Raw genomic sequence first — 20,847 nt, 5'->3', positions numbered from 1 at the left:
TGCATATATGCACACACAAAAATGAGCCAGGTGCAGTGGGGTACACCTGTAATCCCTGCTACTTGGGAGGCTGAGGCAAGAGAATCGCTTGAACTTGGGAGGCAGAGGTTGTAGTGAGCCAAGATCGCGCCACTGCACTCCAGCTTGGGGGCAACAGAGCAAGACTCTCTCAGAAAAAGAAATAAAAGAAGATTGCCCATCGCCATCAGTACTCAGCCTAACTTCTGATCATCAAGGAAAAAGCTGATTCTGATCATGAATGCTAGAAATCTCTACCATCCATTTCTGCATTTAAAAAGTTTTCCAAAATAGACTATTCCATAGCAAGGAGAAGGAAATGAAGCTATATAAAATGGAGAACAATTTGAAATCATATTATGCCATTGTATTTTCCTTTTTTGAAATTGCTTTTTATAATCCCATATTCACTACAGCAATTTCAAAGAAGGCAAATGACACCAAATCATTTACAGTCACAAAAGAACTTCTGCTTATTTAGTGTAAGCTTGAGGTAATTTTAGGGGAACTTAACTTTCAATGAGTCACACAAGTAAATCTTGCCATTTTGGCCTTTTGGAGAGGCCAAGAAGAAACTTAGATTAGTCCAGGAAAAAATTTTAGTCTGTGTTTAAGTTAGTACCTTAACAACTGCCAAAAGTCTAGCTCACTACCCTAATAACAGCATTGAGTAAATCTGATATGCTATTAGTAATAGTTTGAGAATCCCAAATTCCTTATGCTAGCAATCGCTACCCTTTTTTTCATCATTTTGAAAACTACTTATTTATTTACTGATTCCCCACTGTTGCTTGGCTATGCTCACTGCTAAGGATATACCTATGATTAAGACTGATGAAGTCTCTGGAGCTTGTATTGGAGAGACATATACAAGCAACTATCAAATATGTTAAGAAAGTGTATCAGAGAGTATATGAAGTGCCACAGACACAATAAACAAGGCGATATGACAGAGAAGCTCCAAGGGTTGGGGAGGTGCTACTTTTTTATGGAGTTTAGGAAGGGCCTCTTATTATGTGAAATTTGACCTGAAACCTAGATGTGCAGAGAACCTGGGTCTGAGAATTTCAGGCAAAGGGCAAGTGCAAAGGCCCAGTAATAGCGACAGTGGTTTTTTCTTGTTCTTTCTGTTCTTTTCTTTTCTTTTCTTGTTTTTAATGAATGGGAATAGAATTTAGTGGGGCTAAAAGGCAGTGCACTTGGAGAAGAATGGTACAGACAGGGCAGTGACAGATGTAGGAGACAAACTATGGCTCATAGGCACAGCAAGAAATTTGCTTTTATTCTAAGAGGAACAGAAAGCTATTGAAGGGTCCAATTTGTATTTAACAATGATGATTTGGGCTGCTGTCTGGTGACTGGAGTGTGCGCGTATGTGTACATATGAGCTGCAGGGAACCTGCGAAGAGTGGAAGCAGGGGGATCAGGTGGGAGGTTCCTTATCTGCAATGAAATCCAGGCAAGAAATGACAATGGCCCAAACCACTCAACATTCATGGGGATAGAGTACAGTGGACAATGCAAGATATATTTGGAGATAGACTTGATGCTAAGAATGGAGGAGAAAGGGGTGAGGGTAGGGAAGGGAGAAGTACAGGTGTCTGAAGTTAGGTGCCATCCAATGGAGCAGGGCCTAGTTCTATTCTGAACATGAGGCTGGTGGTGGCCTGTGAGACAGCGACCTGAGGAGGTCCAGTGGACAGGTGGATAGAGGTGTCTGGAGCCCCGGGTAGAGGTCTTGGCTAGAGAAACAAATTTGAGAGTCAATATTCCATACAGTTTGTGACAGACAACCCAGGCACACATTTGGTAACTAATAAATGCTTATGATGTGACTGAGTGATAGTTGACAGAAAAAGCAGTGAGAATTCTGCATACGGGAAGATGTTTTGCATCTGTTGGCATGGAGTGTTGAGGAAATGCCAGCAGAGCACCAGGTGCTGCGGCTGCTCAATAAATACTAATTTGCAGTGGTAAAGCTTCAAGAAAGCAATGAACTGTTATTTCAGGACCTGACCCTGCCTGGCTTAATTGGCGCCAGAGCTGTTGTTCAGCTGCTTATACCTTCTGTTCTTCATCCTCAGTATCTTTTTTCCTGGTGGCTTAATTCCTGACCTGGGCATCTTGCTTTCTTCTTGATCACTGCCTCTTACCCTTACATTCAGAGCATACTGTCATCACTTTGACTCTGTCCCTAATGACCAGCTCAGAGCCTGTTCTTCACAGGTTTCTGACTCTGCCATGAATCATGAACAATAACTGAGTACCCATTATGCAGCAGGCACCATATTGTACACTTGACCCACATATGCCATTTATAGCAACCCTGCAAAGTAGGTGCTTATCCTTGGGTTAGGCCTTAATCTCCCTGAGAGAGTAAGTGGTTGGCTCTGTGTCAGGTAGCTAGAAAGTGGTGGAGCAAGAAGTCAAAACCAGTCCAAGCTGACTCTGCAGCTGAGCTCCCTGCTTTCCTGGATTCGATAAGTATGTGGATTTTGCCTGCTGAATCAGTCTGTACCCTTGACTCACCCAGCTCCCTAGCAAATTCTACTAGGTAGTTGGTATCTGTTTATAACCACCATGTATCAAGGCAGACTGGCCTACGTCTATACCCTAGAGGGACAGTGTTCCACATCTCTATAATTGCACACTTTGCTTGGTGCTCTAATGTGGGTATTTATCATGTGGAACTGGCAGGTCCTAACCTGGGAGAGGCCCATAGCCCAGGAAGGTATGAGTCATCAGAGAAACAACAGAGATTGAGTATACTGGAGCTACCACGCTAGGGACCAGGGAAGAGTAGCTGGGAGGAGATGGATTGAAGACCAAGAAAAAGGGCCCAGAGCTGTGTAGAAGAGGAATATGTGGGCTCTTAGCTAAGGGATGAGATATAACAGGAAAACGTACATAGAAAAAAATAACTCATTGTTTTAAACAGCCTTTACTGCTTTATGTAAATGTGTAAATAAAGCTTCAATCTCCCTGGCCACAAACTCACACAGAAAGGCTTTCTGTCTTCATTAGGCATGTCTCCCAAGCATGGAGGTGTGTTACAAGACAACAAGATGTATGACTAAACACCATCTGTAGTAGGGGAAACTGTTTCACCATCATGCAAGAGAAAGTGGTGCCTTCACTTGCAGGAGGTCAGCTGCTGTGAGGCTTGGGAATTTGGGCAGTAATTATCTGCAGATAACATCAAACTGGAGGACAAACTAGAGAACAAAGGGAACTGAAGCTACTCCCGCAGACACTCATCTGAGCAGCACCTGTTCTTCAGGCAAACTTGACCTGTTACTATCTGACACCTGCCTGGCTGGATGGGCCCCATGCTGCCTGCTGAGGCAAGGGAGCTGATGAATCTCCATTTCACGTTAGGTTTCGTGGCAGAAACGGGATATGGAATTCTAGAGGAAAGCAAGCATTGACCAGACATCCCTCACTAAGATATCAAATTGGTAAGGTCAAAAGGTGAAGAGCATGGTTTAACAGGCAGACAAGAGGGGAAAGAAGAGACATGGACATCATATCCTTTAGTCACAGCAGATGGTGATGGCACTGCAACAGCAAACAGATACGCAGTGGACCCTCAGCCCGCTGGATGGCAGAAGAGTTTCAGCGGAACTCTAGGGAGAGTCTGTACAAGGATAATCCGAATCGCCTACCTCCACTGCTAACACTCCACCTGCCTTAAGGGACAACTGACATGGTTCCAAGGATTTTGAGAAACTGAGAGATGTTCTCTCTCTCTCTCTCTCTCTCTCTCTCTCTCTCTCTGTCTGTCTGTTTCACACACACACACACACACACACACACACACACACACACACTATACAGAGACAAAATCTTAAATATATATTTAATTACATCATACTTTTGTTGTCTTTTATTATAATATTCAAAATGCCAATAGCCAAGTCCTTTGCTATATTCCCCACAGCTCAAATAGAGTAGGCTCTCCATATATATTTACAGAATAAACAGATAAATGAATGACTATTTGCTATCTGTTTGCATTTCAAGTTCTGGTGCCTGACCTTGCCTAGTGTCTTTTTATTAATGCCCCTAGATAGAGTCTTTAGTTGTATTCTAATTTTACAAATATTTTTTTCATTGAGACATTTAAATTCCTCTACTTCCTTACACAAGGCAATAATTTTTCTGATGGAGAAACACTCAATAAAAAGCAGGAGTGAAGGAAACTTTAGCAACTTGTGTCTTAATTTGCACTGAGAACACTCTTATTTAGTGCATCTCATTCAAAAATTTGTATTTATCCTATTTTTCTCTCATTTGAAAAAATATTGAATATTATTGGATTTGGTTATTGAATAACAAATATTATTGAATATATTATTTGAATATATTGACCCCAGAGTTAAGACAAGATCAGAGTACGAAATAAATGGAACTCATCCTGGATTTTTCCTTAAGCACCAGATATTTCCTCCTCTCCAGTCATATGGCTGGGGTGAGAAAGTCTACTGTGTCCTAAAATTGAGATGACCTGATGAATTTCATTGCCCTTCAACAGATGTAAAATTTTACATAGAAAAATGTATTAAACCATGATAACTTGGCTCTGAGTATGGGTATGCATGGACATAAGTCTTTGAAACAGGTTCAAAACCTGATCCAAAAAGTACTAATGTTCAAGAGTGAATCTCAAGAGTGTTGGAATTGGAGCCTTTCCCTCCTGATAAGGCATGCATGGCACTTTAAAAGCTATCCGCAGCTCTCTATCTAATCCCAGTGATGACAAAAATAAGCAAGGACCCAGGGGCCTTTGATTTGAAGGATATTAAGTATGCTATTAAAGAAACTGATCAGAATAAAAACAGAAAATAGAGCCTTAGTCCTGCCTTTCAAATCTTGCTGGCATCCCACACTCAGAGAACTGATTAGTGAATTAAGGAAAGTTAGAATTAAAACCTCATCACTTTTTTGTCAGCCTTTATTATTTTAAAATGTCATGTAAATATGACCAAGCATAAAGATTTACTAACTATGGGCACTGAAAATACCCAGAGGTTTATTATTCCCTGTACTTTCTCTACTGTAAGCATTTCATCATAAAAAATGCTAAAAGAATCTAAAGGATATTAACAAAGAAAACATCCAGAATACACATTTTTTGGTGTTTACAAAGGTTGTTTAATTTGTCTCGGTAATGGTTAAAAATAGGAGACATCTGAATCCAAGTTGGTTTGTTAGTATTTTTTAAATAATGTCTGATGTCAAAATATAGATTATGAAGATGTTAAATTTTTCGACACTCTAACAAACGTTAATAGAAATCAACTCCCAGGAAACCTGAAATCCCTCCATTCTCTATGTAGTGCTGACAATTCATCATATTTAACAAGGTGTATTGGAAATAGCTGAGTACTGACCTCCCGAGGACAAATGATTCTCTTGGGACGAGGTGCCTCTTGCTGTAACTGATATACTGCCAAAAAAAAAAAAAAAAAAGACAGAGAGAGAGAAATAATTAGAATTAGAATACCACAACACATATCAACATGCCTTCAAATATTTCCACCTAAGTACACCTCGAGAATTGCAAATATAAAAAAACAAGAGAATACAGGCACATTTTTTAGACTGGATAAAGTCAGATCATTTATATGGAAATTAGTCATTGTGAATATAAACTTGCAAGATTGATTTTTTTATTCTTATAAGGCCTATTTAGTTTCATAATTGTTACTGGCATTGTTCATTTTATGGCTTTCTTGGAAGACCAAATGTGGCCAAAATTATTTTGACTATTTTAAAGATGAAATTCTACTTGTGAGTAACTGAGTAGTAAGATCATATAATAGGATTCCTGAATTTAAATGCCGATGTCTCTTGACATACCAGGAAAAGAACTGGCATTTTAAGAGGAGTGTGATTCTCTGAGATGTTAGCTATGTACAAAGATATAACTGATTCTGAGTGAGTGAAACACCAAGCCATTTCTCGCTCTTTTCTCCCTCCATTTTTGCCCTGTCTATCACACTGTGAATTCTCATCCATTTGATGACTTTCCATCCACTGTCATTCCTCTTTCCTGGGTGCTTTCTCATCTTAAATAATAATAACTCCTTCCTAACCTCATTTAGAGACAGACTTTCAGTCTTAGGCATGGAGGAAAGCAGGTCATTGTATATAAAGCAATCTATCAGACAATTATTGGTGATTTTTCAGAATATAATGAGTGATTTTTCTGCTGCTCAGCTAGTCTGCTTATTTCTGCTAAAGGGAAAAACTATCCTAAGCAGGTACCTTTGGATTCTACTTCCGTGAAAATACAGGTTGGAAAAAAAAAAAAAGTTGATGTTATCTTCAGAATCCTGAAGAGGAAAGAATTAATTTTAAATGGAATAAATCTACAAAAAGTTTTAAAAAACTAGATCTGACAAAGTCTTCATAGAAAATGTAATAAGCAAAACTTTCTGATCTATTTTTAGGTCTAAAAATAAAAAAATGTAATTGAAGGGCAGGTGATTATATGGAAACACAGATAAAAACGATGGAATATATTTTGTACTTATGGCTCCCCATTGTCTTTGGCTGAACGTGGTTATTTTCTTACCTAATTAGTGTAAACTACCTGGTTTTAGCACAGATAAGGAGCTATCTAACCCTCTATACATTTTGAAATGTACCACATTTCTAGGTATAGGTCACCCACACTAATGTGTCACCTAAGGATGACTGTAGTCATCTGTGAAAGGAAAACAGAGTTCAACATAACCCTTTAGCTCAGGACACCAAAAATGACAGATAAAAAGAAGGCTTCTACACACTTACCTCCCTATAGAGAAAGAGCTTTCAGAGCCCAATGAACCAATACATGGAAAGTGGGACTAGGTGGAGGAAAGATGAATGGCCTTGCACGTGAGATCATCAACCAATTGACACTGTTCACTTTGTGCTATCTCTTTCCATTGGCTTCCATGGCACCACCCTCCTGGTCTTCCTCCTTTGATCCTGGCTACCTCTTTCCTATGCATGTTGCTGCTCCTCCTCCTCTACCTGTCCACTGACCATAGGAGACCCAAGGCTTACCTTAGACCCTCTTCAGGTCTCATTCTCTTTCTTCTCCCTAGGGAATCTCCTCTAACTCTAACACTTCATTTATCTCCTACACACAAAGGCGCCCACATTTCAGCTCAGAACCCTCCTCTAAGCTCCAGGATGTATACCTTACTTCCTACAGATTTCTCCTGACTTTCTCAAAAGAAAAGGGACCTCAACTTCAATATGTCAAAAGTTGAACTCAAGATCTTTTCCTCCAAATCTAGGCTTCTGGGAATTCTGATATCAGTGAAGGAGCCCATTATTCATCCTATTTCTCTAGCCACCAGCATCCTAGAAGTTGTTCATCACACCTCAGATGGTCAGTTCATCAACAGACCTGTCACGTTTGCTTTGAAACATCTCCAAAGTCTGTCGACTCCTCTTCATCACTATCATTAACACCCTACTCCAAGCTCTGGACTCTTCCCATCCTGCAGCCTGTTTTTTCCCTGGTGGCTAGAATGACTGTTTTAAAACAAGACCATGTCACTCCCCTTACATGCCCTCACATTGCTCTCAGAGGAAGATCAAATGCCCCACATGCTTTTGCCTGTCTCCTTCTACAGTATTACCATGTGCCATGCTCTCTGCTCAGCCAAGTTTGTTTCCTCCCCTTTCCCTAAATATGCAGTGCTCCCTTCAACCACAGGGTTGCATATGCTATTCCTTCTGTCTATGACATCTTCCTCTACTGCTTCTCTACCTCTTGTTATCTGCCCCTTATCATCATGTCCTTAGTTCAAATATCAACTTCATGGAGGAGTCCTTCTTGACATCTCTCACACCAGATCCAAAGACATCACCCTAGTCTATGCTCTTACAATCCCCTGTACTTTCCTTTATATAACTTATCAACAATTATAGTTCTGTATTTATTGGTGTGAGTTCCAAAAACAATGGTCTCTCCCTGCATGTTGTAAGTCCCACCATGAAGCAAGGCATCATGTTTGTTTTTGCTTGTCTTGTATCCTCAGGTTTTGTCGAGGTGCTATGGATATAAATATAAATAAAACACAGCCTCTACTTTCAAGAACCCTATCAGCTTTAGTGAGAGGCCCAAATGTTTTTATGAAATAGTATAGTAAGTACAGGGCTGGCAAGGATCATCTTTTCAAGACTTGGTTTACCAATCTTTGTTAGAAGGAAATAGTTAAATTAACTATGGTACGTCTTCTGATGGATACCATGCCCCTGTAATAAGGACTGAGAAAGCTCTCTATGCACTGACCTGGATCGATACCCTTGACATTCTGTTAAGCAAAAAGAGCAAGGTAAAATACACACACACACAACCATAAATACATAGAATACACATTCATTTTAAGAAAGGGAGTAAAATAATAATGTATATTCAGTTTTGTTTACATCTGTATAAAGAAACTCTGGAAGGAACAAGAAAGAAAGAAAAGCATTTACCTTCAGGGGATAAAAAGAAAGACAAGGACAGGAGTGGAACAAAGATTCCTCAATGTATACTTTATGTTGTTTTGAGTTTTGAATCATATGTATTGCTTATTCAAAAGAAAAAGCTATAAGAGATAAGGTCAGAGAAGGCTTCTTTTAATACATGAGGAAGAGTTGGCCAATCAAAGACAGAGAAACAGTTGTGGACATTCCTCTGGCTACCCCAGTATAGCTCATGCCCTCCTTAATCACCAGGGAGGCTACATGGAATTCCTTTATTCCTCTGGAATCACTCCCAAAACTACTAAGCTGCTTTTTAGCAGGATGTTACTGCTAATGAGCATGCAATGGCCATCTCCTAAAATCGCAGAGGAATTGCAGAATTCACATTCAGAGAATCCTGCCCACTCTTCTCTTCCCATTGTCAATGCTTCTAGAAACCAACAGTGATATATGGCTGAAATGGCTTTGTGAATACCATTTTTAATGGAGGTGGCAAAGGAAGCATACCTGTTATAAAAGAGAAGCATTTTTAGCTAAGTGCTCCTTTGCAATTCTTACAAGCAAATATGCGAGCATCTGCTATATGCCAGATACCACAGTTAGCATTATGTGGAGGCTTTCAGAATGAATGGAGAGTCTGGGAGAAGAGAAGGGCACCAGCATACCAACTGCCTGCCATGTGTCAGGAATAACATGTATTAAATCTTCTTAAGGAACCAGAAAAAATAACTTTGTGTCATTATCATTCTGGATAGGGGATGAGGAACAGTGCAGAGAAGTTAAATATTTGCTCCAGGGCAGGGAATAGAGCTAAAATACATCCTTTTGATTCCAAAGCCCCTGGTTTGATTGTTGGTCTATTTTTTTTTTTTAAGAGATGGGGCCTCACTATGTTGCCCAGGCTGGAATCAAACTCTTGGGTTCAAACAGTCCCCCTGTCTCCACCTCCCAAGTAGCTGCGAATACAGATGGGTGCCATCAACCCTGCTTCCCTGGTTTATATCTCCCATGCCTCAGGGCTTTTGCAGTTACTGTTCCTTCCATCTGGATTACTCACTCCCAAGATATACACACGGCTCACTCTCTCCCTTCATTCAAATATCTGCTTAAATCTCACCTTATCAGGGAGGTCTTCCCTGACTTGCCTGTATAAAATTCCACCCTATCCCTCTGTTCCCTTACATAGTTTTAAGTTTCTTCACAGCACTCATCATCATTAACACAATTAATAAACAAGACATAAATATTGTGTTTATTTTGTGTACCATCTCCCTTAACTAAAATGTAAACTCTTTGAGGACAGGGACGTTGTTCCGTGCACTGCAGAATCCCCAGCATCTAGAACAGTGCTTGGCACATAGTAGATGGTGGTGGTGGTGGTGTTGCTGTTGTTGTTTGAGACGGAGGCTCGCTCTGTTGCCCAGGCTAGAGTGCAGTGGCACAATCTCGGCTCACTGCAACCTCCACTTCCTGGGTTCAAGTGATTCTCCTGCCTCAGCCTCCCAAGTAGCTGGGACTATAGGCACGCATCACCATGCCTGGCTAATTTTTGTGTTTTTGTAGAGATGGGGTTTCACCATATTGGTCAGGCTGGTCTCGAACTCCTGACCTCAAGTGATCCACCCGCCTCGACCTCCCAAAGCACTGGGATTACAGGCGTGAGCCAGCATGCTCAGCCTTGTAGTACATGTTTAATGCATATGTGTCCCTTTATTCCCCTTTAATCAGCCCAATACTACTAAGCTGCTTTTTAGCAGAATGTTACTGACAGTGTGTGTAGCAGGAGTCAAAGGGGCCATCTCCTAGAACCACAGAGTTCTAGATCTAAGAAGGACTATAGAATTCACAGTGAGAGAATCCTATTCACTATTCTCTTCCCATTATTAATGCCTCTGAAACCAACAGTGATATGTGGGACACCATGGGGAACTAGACCCTGAAGCTCACACTTTAGGCTTCACACTTGTGACTGAAGTGGCTTTGTGAACGTATTTTTAATTATTTGGTGAATGAACAGACTGTATCTAACGACCCATGGGTCACAATCTGTGCCTTCGAGGAGACGCCAGTGATGGGGGACATGCATAGAGACACAAAACCAAGGTGGGCCAAGTGCTTTAATGGGGGAAGAGGAGGAAGCTATTCTATTTACTCAAGAGGTCAGAACATCTTCCCAAGGGAAGAGGCAGGGAGCTCTCCTGAAGGATTAGAAGGGTTCTGCAGGTAGAGAAGAGAGAAGGTTACAGATAGAGGAAAGAGGAACTGCAGGGAAAGGAAATGATGAGCTGACTGGTCAGCAAGAGGCCAGTGTGGCTGCTGAGCCAGGGTGTGGAATGTGTGAGAAGGCCATGTGGGGCTGGACCTTGAATGACATGCTGGGGACTGTCACTGTCCTCCTGTCTGTAACAAAGGGACAGTCACATGTTTGAGCAAAAGCCATGATCTACTCTGTTTAAAAATATTGGTAACAGGGATAAGGTTATTCAGAAGAATAAATGCTGCCCTTTTCTGGGCACAGACCATGTGCCAGGCACATTATATGCATCTTCTTACTTCGTCTTCCCAAAAAGCTTCCAAGGTAACTGTTATTCCCCTCACTAATAAGGTAGCACAGTTGCCTACCAGCTTTGAAGATTCTCAAGGTCACGCAGATCATAAGATGAAATCAAGATTCATAGTCTCGATTTCCAAAACCCAAAGCCTGTAGTTTTCAGCCTGAGCCAGTGGTTGCCTAACTAGATGGTGGAGAGGGCCCATGAGGAGCTGCTCACATTAGAATCTCCGAGGAGTTGTTATAAAATAATACAGATTCCCAGACTCCATCTCTGGCAATGCTTACTCTCCCAGTCTGGCCAGAGGCCCCTAAATCTGTTCTTTTTAAAGCTCTTCAAGAGACTTATGCACATCTAGAAGTAGGAGCCACTGTCCTTTGCCTTGCTGAAAGAGGGATCAGACATGGGGACACTGGAGACAAGCAAGCAAGAGAGAACAGTGTTTCACTGGTACACAGATGAGGTTGTGAAAGTGTGAGTTAAGATAACACTGGTGCAATTGCAGATGTGAAGGTGAGTTGATGGTCTCAGAGATTCAAAAGAGAATTGACAAGACTGGTTTACAAAGTGAATGGAAGGAGGGACCCTGAGCAACTGAGAGATTGAGATGCTACTACACAAATAAAGGATGCAGGTGATGGAACATTTCTGGACAGTTCCTCTCCTATAATCAACAGGCTAAATCCCACAGCTGCATTCTCTAGGGACCCTCTGAGCTTTAGCAAAGAAAAATTTGGTAATTCACCAATCTCACAACCAACAAAGAACAATCCCAGCCAGGGGCGACTTGGAGGAGGGAAGAGGGAAGGCAAACCCCAGAAGCGAGGGACTGCCACCTCTCTCTCCTGGCCCCTCGGCAGCAGACATCATTATTTGATGACTTATTTCTCAATGAGCAGGTCTCAGAATCTGCAAACCCCTGTTCTATGCTGTTCCAAACAACAGAAGTTGGCAAGTAGGCACAGAAGCCTATTTGCCATCTGGGTTACCTAGCTGGCTATAAAGATAATGAGATGACAATCAATGACCATGGCAGCCATATAAAAATAGGCCCAATCTCTTCTCTTAGCTTCAAATGAGAGCCTGCCCATCATCTTCAAGGTTAGCTATAGCAGAACAAACATCCATGAAAAAAATCTCTGAGGCAGAGTTTAATATAACTGAAATTTTTCACATAATCTGAAAACGTTGCTTCTTGAATTTTCCTTGTTCAACAAACACATTTCACAAGTCACATGCAATAATGTATGTCTATTCTTGGGTGGTCTGTGAGCTGAGAGGTGATGTGATGGAATTGCTTCTGCAGCAATGTCCCACATATGTGCCAGGAATTCCCAGCCCCGGGCCCTCTGCCGCACACCAGAGAATTCTTAGCACCAGAGTAAGCTGTTTGGCAGGGGTGGCAGTCACTGGGGAACACGGAGATAGAGCTCCCTAACTCCCCAAGAAACCCAAAGCAGATTGAGAAATTGAGAGCTCACTGACAGACTGTTTTACTTTTTCTTCAGTAAGAAAACTTGACTCACTCTGGGAACAGAAACAGACTGCTAATGGGTGAAAGCCCACAGCCTGGGTGGCCTTGAAGCCCAGACCAGCTCCACCAGCTCCTAAGAGATCCAGCAGGGATGGCTTCTAACAGTCTACTTCTTTCTTTCTAAGGAGGGTATATGGACCCAGGAGCTGAATCCAGCCACTTGGCCATGACACTGAGCCAGTATGACCCTGTTCACTGCTCATGTCATCCCAGTTTTCATGGGAAAACCTTATGCGCAGGGAATTATAGGTACTTTAGATGTTTTCTTTGGCTCAAATTCACCCTCCAGCCTGCCACGGGAAGGCCTTGCCTTGCTAACAGAATGTCAAGTCTTTTCTTTTTTTTTTTTTTTTTTTTTTTTTTTGAGATGGGGTTTCACTCTTGTTGCCCAGGCTGGAGTGCAATGGCACGATCTCGGCTAACCGCAACTTCCACCTCCCAGGTTCAAGGATTCTCCTGCCTCAGCCTCCTGAGTATCTGGGATTACAGGCATGCACCACCATGACCGGCTAATTTTGTATTTTCAGTAGAGACAGGGTTTCTTCATATTGGTCAGGCTGGTCTCGAACTCCCAACCTCAGGTGATCCGCCTGCCTTGGCCTCCCAAAGTGCTGGGATTACAGGTGTGAGCCACTGCACCCGGCCAGAACGTCAAGTCTTAATGGGGATTTAATTATCTTGTCTAATGGCACTGTGAAAAACCTCTAGGAGGAGATGACAGTTGCCCACACACTGAGGGGTTTCAGGCATAAGTGTGTATAAGAGAAACCTGTAGGGTTTGATACATTGCACATCCCCCCACTTTTCTGATCCAGAGATCTGTGGTAAGGCTGAGGAAAAATTATCATAAATATTCTTCCCAAGTGATTCTGATGCTGGGATTCTGTAGATCAGGGTTCTGAGGCTCTAAACTTCATATCTGTAAAACAGGCACAAGCTATGCCTGCGTGACCTGCTGCCCAGGGGAGCCTCCAGGGAGAGCTGTCAGCCACTGCATCTGCTGCCTAATTGGCACTTGGCCTCTTAAGAAAGAAAATCTTTCAGAGCATAATCATGGTGGTTGGCTTTTGAACTTGCCTGCTCGAGGCAAAAAGTTTATACAGTTCTGGCTTAACATTTAGAATGTAGCTTTATTATTATTTTTAAGTGAACGTGAAAGTAGCTTTTCTTTTAGAGCATTGAAACCAAAGCTTTCTCAGTGACTTCATCAATGTTTCTTGTGTTCAGTCTTGAGACTTAAGAATTAGCTGCAGATGTATGGTACTTTGGGACAAGATTATTCTATGGAAACAGTTCAGTGAGCCATGAAGTTAGCTTCTAAGAAAAGCAAAGGAGCAGAGAGGGCAGGGACTTAAAGGCCATCACGTGGCATCATGGTTCCTTGAGTCAACAGCGATCTTATCCATCTTTGTGGCCCAACTCTAAGCACAGTGTCTGGCTTAAGGCAGAGACTTAATATGCATTTGTTGAATGAAGGAGTGAAATTAATGAACACTATAATTTATATAAAATATTGAGAGAACTGATTTCTTACTCTTACTCTTCTAAATTTCTTAGCCAGATATTTATGGTTGCCTTCCCAGCATCCATTTTCATCTTCCTGCTTCCAATATTACTCCAAATTTTCCAATCATGTTATACAGGGTTATATGGGGTTGATCCTTTCCCGAATTCCAGTGGTGAGTCCTGATTGGTTTAGGGCAGTCAGCACATCCCTGACCACAGTGATAGAGTCAGAAATGGGTAACCTAGGTCAATTAGGACTGAGACTCAATTCTGAGACTTTGTTAGATGTGTCAAGAAAGCAGACTGTCCCTTTGCCTGTTGCTTTTGGATAAGAAAGCCACTGCCCTGATATTGTTGATAGTTACAGGGGGATCCCAAGGGAAGAACATAGTAAGAGTAGAGTCAAATCTAGGAAAGCAGAGCCAAGAAAGGAAGAAATACACATTGGATTTTGGTAATGTCATTTGAGTTGCTGGAACAGTCATGTCTGAAGTCAGTGCCTCTGGACTTTTGGCTTAAGTCAATCAATGTGATTGAGAGTAGTATTCTGTTGCTTGCAGCCAAGAATAAAACTCAGAAACTGCTTCTTAAAATGAATCATTAGAAATGGACTAATTTTCTTTTCTTTTTAAAGTAAAGTTTTTTAGAGACAGGGTCTCGCTGTTGCACAGGCTGGAGTGCAATGGTATGATCATAGCTCCCTATAGCCTCAAACTCCTGGGCTCAAGTGATGCTCCCACCTTAGCCTTTTCGAGTAGCTAGGACTACAAGGCATGCCACCATGCCTGGTTAAGACAAATTTTCTTGTAGGAATAATGCCATACTTGGGGCTAGTGCTTCATAACAAGAATTTGACATTAAATAAGTCAAAGTTATGGCCAAAAAAGGTCAACGAAAACAAGGATATAGCTACTTACTTGTCTAATCATTGCAAATAATAAATTTTTAAACCAAGTCCTATGCTATGGCAAAAAATATACTGTATCTAGTAAATATATGACAGAATTGATAGTACCGAAAACTGCTAGAGTTTAAAAAAGTGTGTGATGGAAGAATATGGATTCCATACATGATATGATAATGAGTTAGACATCAGTATCTAAAATTAACCTCTCAAAGGATAATCTGTGAACATTTCAAAGAGAAAGGCTTGGAAATTCCTGGGGTTCGGAACGGGTTTACCAACAGTTTGTTTAAAATAAGACAAATTCAATATTCTGATAGCTTTGTTGGACTTTCATATCAGGAAAATGATACCATTTTAGCATACTTGGATTTTTTAAAAAGCATCTCATGAAGGCCCTCAGATTCCTTCTCCTAGTCATCCTTCAAGACCCACATGCAAATTTGACTTCTATAGTCTTCTTTCCCAGGAGATAGAAGAGTAGCGTTTTGTTACCAGAATTCATTTGCATTTTAAGTTTATTGGTTTACATCTGTCTCCTTGACTAGACTGTACATTGGAGGAAAGTATAAGCCACACTTTATTCATTGTTGATTTCTAACACTTATCCTCTGACATTTAGAATGTATTTGCTGAAAGATTAAATGAATGGATGATATTCTTGGGAAAAACATGGAGTAGTATGAGCTTGATAATTCATATGTGGTCTAACACCCAAACTCAAATAATTCATGGATCCAGGATGACCAAAAGAGAATTCTTCCTCACTGGTGGTCTGTAGGGCTTTGGTCAACACGTTTTTGATGCCATGGATGGCATACTCCCCTCACTTTCAGAGATCTACATCACTAGATGCTCTCAAATGGAGCCTGGATGACTATTAGTTGGATATAATAAAGAGGAACTTTTGCAAGTAAAGTTTTATGATTATACAGAAAATTTTTTTAAAAACACAACTTGGTTAGATCCAAAAATCAAACTTAAAACCAATACAGAAGGGTTAAAATTGATATTGTTAACATTAAGTAGCAAAGATTTTCCAGCTTCCTCAAGACATAGAAGTACTTTTAAGAGACGTTATCGGGTGGCCCAAGGTCTCTTAAAAGAAGGCAAAATGAATTTCAGCCAATGCCATCTTTTCGCTTCAGCAAAGCTCTCTGTGGTGGCATTCTCTCAACAAATATTTATTGGGTCATTAATGTATGCAAGGCCATGTGTGAGCCAGTGTGCAAAGCACAGGAAGCCATGGAACACCCAATGCCTCTCACTACAGATATTCTGTCGATTTACTGTCAGAGCTCTTCACACTCCATTAGGAAACAAACAAACAAAAACATCCAATTACTAAGTCATTAGCACAGCCTTTCAAAATAGAAGATCGGAATGCAGAGCATTAGACTGGAAGGGCCCTTAGAGACCCAGCACAGCCCCATTATTTCACAGATGGAAGAACGGACTTATGTAACGAAGAACAAGGTGCCTCTGTATGTGCTGACAAGGAGAGATAAAAACAAGATGTTTGTGAAGTGAAACAAGCAAGCTGAAAGACATAGCGTAAAGCCATTTTTACACAACAACAACAAAAATGCTTAACATGAAGCACGTGCTTTTAAACAATCAGAAGGATCTGCCTCCCCAAATTCACAGAGTTCAGCAACTGGCAAAGGGGAGAGTGAACTGGAATATGGGGTGGGGAATTTGTGGATGTTGGAAATTTTTACTCTCAGTTTTACATATTTCCCTAACGTCTGTCTTTTATGTAGCTTTGTATTGCTTTTGTAACAAATACATACATATATATTTATGTGTGTGTGTGTGGCTGTGTGTATGTATATGTTATATATCGATATATAATATGTGTGTATGTGTGTGTGTATACATGCACTTATGTATATATAAGATTTTGAATAGAATGGACAAGTCTTGGACACACGCAGGCTGTGGGTTCCACTCAGAACGCTACCCCACTACTTTTTGTGAATACTTCACCAAGTTACTTAGCCTCCCTGAGCCATGGTTTCCTTACATGTGAAATAGAGATAATAACAGTCCCCATAGGCCTGATATGGTGGCTGATGCCTGAAATCCCAGCAATTTGGGAGGCCAAGGTTGGTGGATTGTCTCAGTTCAGGGGTTCAAAACCACCCTGGGCAACATGGCAAAACCCATCTCTAATAAAAATAGAAAAAATTATCTGGGTGTGGTGGCGTCTGTAACAGTCCCACATACTTGGGAGGCTGAGGGTGTAGGATCACCTGAGCCCGGGAGGTGGAGGTTGCAGTGAGCTGAGATTGCGCCACTGCACACCAGCCTGGGTGACAGAGCAAGACCCTGTCTCAAAAAAATAAAAAAAAAAAAAATGGTACCCATCTTTGAGAGCTATGGTAAGAATTCAGGACTTGGCTGCTTGGTGCGGTGGCCAGCACAGGGCAGGTTCTTGATGGGGAGTGGTAACCCTGGCAGCTTTATTAGGAATGCTAATGACGATGGCAGAACTGGAGCCTGAGCCAGGACCTGCGTCCCCTGGCTCTGGACACAGTGGGCTCCTCCTACCACAGTCCTGCCCTCTCTCACTGGGGAGTTCCCGAGTCAAGCATATAGTACTAAGGAAAGAGAAGACAAGACTTAGGTGATGACAGCCACCTGCCTTCATGAGGGGAGCTAGGCGGGTGACTGATGATCAGGCAGGATCTGTTTCTAAGAGTCACCCTTGGTGACCAAACATGGTTCTTTACTATCTGTTCATTTTTCAGTGGTTGATGTCACATAATATTTTATCCTTAGAATGATTGGCCAAAAACATAATTCACAGAAATCAACACATTCTCACTTGCTAATCAACGGTATAAAAAAATAAATAAAAATAAAGCCCCAAACTGAAAGGCAGAGAGTCAGAAAGTCCACCTGTCTTCTAAGCATTTCTGAAATGGGCCACAGCTGGTTCTTGGAGCCCCTGGTAAGAGGAGGCGGCTCAGTTAATCCTCTCTGACTAATCTTTTTCCTCAGTGGAAAGAAAGATTTGAGTTTTCAACGCTGTGAGGTGGGAACACTTGTGTGCACCACATCGCTGGCAAGAATTGTTCAAAAAGGCTGGCCTGCTAAAGACTTCTGGGGAGATTTTCATTTCAGGTACTCACGGTATGATTTCCATATTGGAGGCTGGTATTCTTCAGCATCTAGAATAAAAAAAAAAAAAGAAACCCATCATCAGTCTTAACGTCAAGCTGTCAACGTGTGTCTTCTCTGGAGGAACAACAGTCTGTCTGCAGTACTTGCATGTGGGTCTCAGGGGGACTCTCTTCTCATTGAGGGGGCAGTTCCAGGCACAGGGGAGGGGATGTGCATGGAAACCTTGTGGACTCAGCACCACTTTCTTCAGCTCACGTACTGTGGCAGATCAATTGCTTAACAATTTTCATAGAGCCCAGTAAATCAAAAAAGATTTTTAAAGCAATTAACTTGATTGTACCCTCTAGTAATCCTTTCAAATGGTATTTACTTAACTTGGCATAGTAAACACATAATTTATCTCACAGTTTCCAATCAGACCTTTAGCCCATTTATTAAGACTTGAGGGCAAGACGCAAAGCGGCAAGTATGTGGTATTAAATCTGTAGAGTTGTGCAACTCAACCAACTGAACTCCTAAAATACTCGATCTGACAGCAGAGACACTGATGATTCCATTGGAATTGCATTATCTCCTTGAATTAACTCCAATGTGTGACTTAGAAAATTTCCACAAACCTCTCAGCAATCAGAAATGTCAGACTGACAGAGTTACAACAAAGTGGAGAGGCTGAAATTGTTATTCCTCCATCTAGGAAACAGACAATGAGAGAAAACCTGCTTGTTCAGTCAGCTCAACCATCCCAATGCTGACAGCTGAATTTATAATTCTGATGCAGTTGTTAGAGTCCTCCTGCACTCACAGCTATAAGGCCTTGGGGAACCATGCTCTAACTCAAATAGGAGGAAAAAAAATCCTTTTTTGCCAAACTACAGAATGTTGATGTGGGGGAACCTTCAGAGTTTTCTAGTTCAGCACCTTTAGATATGGAAACTCTGTTCTCGTCATCCTCTACCTCTGGTGCACCACACAGCCTGCCCTTAGACTACCCTTGTCCTTGTGTTCCTGTCCTGTTAAACGTTTCTTGAGACGGAGTCTCATTCTGTTACCCAGGCTGGAGTGCAGTGGCATGATCTCGGTTCACTGCAACCTTCACATCCTGGGTTCAAGCAATCCTCCTGCCTCAGCCTCCCGAGTAGCTGGGATTACAGGCGCGTGTCACCACACCCAGCCAATTTTTTATATTTTTTGGTAGAGGTCGGGTTTTGCCATGTTGGCCAGGCTGGTCTTGAACTCCTGACCTCAAGTGATCCACCTGCCTCGGCCTCCTGAAGTGCTGGGATTACAGGCAGGAGCCACTGAACCCGGCTCCATTAGACTTTTCTGACCTCACTCATGAAGTAAGGTGGTTTGAGGATGTTTTTCCACCTGAGAAACAAATAGGCTCTTCATAAATAAAAACTAATTCAAGGGTAGTATTCTTCCCCAAATCCTACTCACTTGTGCAGCTTAAATTGAATTCTTTCACAATTATTACCTTGCTCTCTGGGGCCCACCATATCACAGGGCTCAACTAAATGTCTCTCATGCTCATTTCATACAAACAAATTTGTGTTGTTAGGACTGAATTGTCAAGAACCTACAGAGGGATAGTCGGCCACCTAGGCACACACACAGTCAGTGCATTAGTGATGGTTTACCATGTTATTCAAACTGGGTTTTGCTAAATCAATGTGTTCATTAACTCTGAATATTTTTGTCAAAGTAAGAGAACAGTGTCTTATAATAGTGAGACTTTAACCCAACCAATTAATTTCATCCCATAGGTGACATAAATCAATTTCAATGGGTTAACATGAGTGTTTGTTTATAAAGAGCATTCAAATAAAATTAACCAAGTTGCTGAGTTTACAAAACAAATTCTAGTCCCATTCATACAATGCCCCCTCATCAGAAATGCCAGGCCCTTTGTTTTTGCTTTTTGCTTTTTTGTTTTGTTTGTTTGTTTGTTTTTTGAGACAGTCTCACTCTGTTGCTCAGGCTGAAGTGCAGTGGCATGATCTTGGCTCACTGCAACCTCTGCCTCCTAGGTTCAGGCAATTCTCCTGCCTTAGCCTCCCAAGTAGCTGGGATTACAGGTATGTGCCACCACACCCAGCTAATTTTTGTATTTTTAGTAGAGATGGGGTTTCACCATATTGGCCAGGCTGCTCTTGAATTCCTGACCTCAAGTGATCAACCTGCCTCAGCCTCCCCAAGTGCTGGCATTACAGGCATGAGCCAACGTGCCCCGGTTCTCTATGTTAAAATGTTGAAGGCATCTTCAAAAATATTTTTTCAAAGACAAATAGATACACACATACACATACACACACACGATAGATTACACAGAAATGCAAATCCCTGAGATGCCACCTACTCAAAGCTGTAATGTCTTGTTATTTTGGATGAGGTTTATTCTATGAGGCAAGCACAACCTCCAGACCAAGAAGTGGTCAAACAAGTTCAGTATCTAGAGCACCGCCTTCTATATACTCAGGGAAGGTCTCAAGACAGAAGATGAAGTTCCCTTTCTGAAGGTCTTTAGCATAGTCCAGATGCTCCACTTGGATCTGCTAAGGTCTTCTTACCTAAAGTCAGAAGTTCAGCTAAGGAGACCTCTAGCTGTCCATTTCAGTCTTGTTGTTCTGTGGAAACCCTACAGTTTTGTTTCGTCTGAAACGCTGGCCCCTAAGTTAATACTCCTTTAGGCTGTGGGCTACATAAACAACCTAGTCCGTTTCAGATGC

At 41.6% G+C, this 20,847-nt stretch overlaps 1 protein-coding gene across 10 annotated transcripts in view; it reads right to left on the bottom strand.

Annotated features, from left to right (window-relative positions):
* LOC105475787 (chimerin 2) overlaps window positions 1–20,847 on the bottom strand; it is a 314,261-nt gene that overhangs the window by 140,979 nt on the left and 152,435 nt on the right. For all 10 annotated transcript variants that reach the window (XM_011731281.3, XM_011731279.3, XM_011731285.3 and 7 more), the window contains 2 exons: window positions 18,127–18,165; window positions 5,412–5,467 (listed from right to left, as the gene is read on the bottom strand). In XM_011731281.3, the coding sequence (XP_011729583.2) occupies window positions 5,412–5,467; window positions 18,127–18,165 (95 nt within the window). The remainder of the gene's footprint in view (window positions 1–5,411; window positions 5,468–18,126; window positions 18,166–20,847) is intronic.

This window comes from Macaca nemestrina, chromosome 4, assembly GCF_043159975.1.
Source record: "Macaca nemestrina isolate mMacNem1 chromosome 4, mMacNem.hap1, whole genome shotgun sequence".
Taxonomy (NCBI): domain Eukaryota; kingdom Metazoa; phylum Chordata; class Mammalia; order Primates; family Cercopithecidae; genus Macaca; species Macaca nemestrina.
Note: the sequence above shows the minus strand (reverse complement) of the source record. Positions and strands in the feature narration are given on the sequence as shown.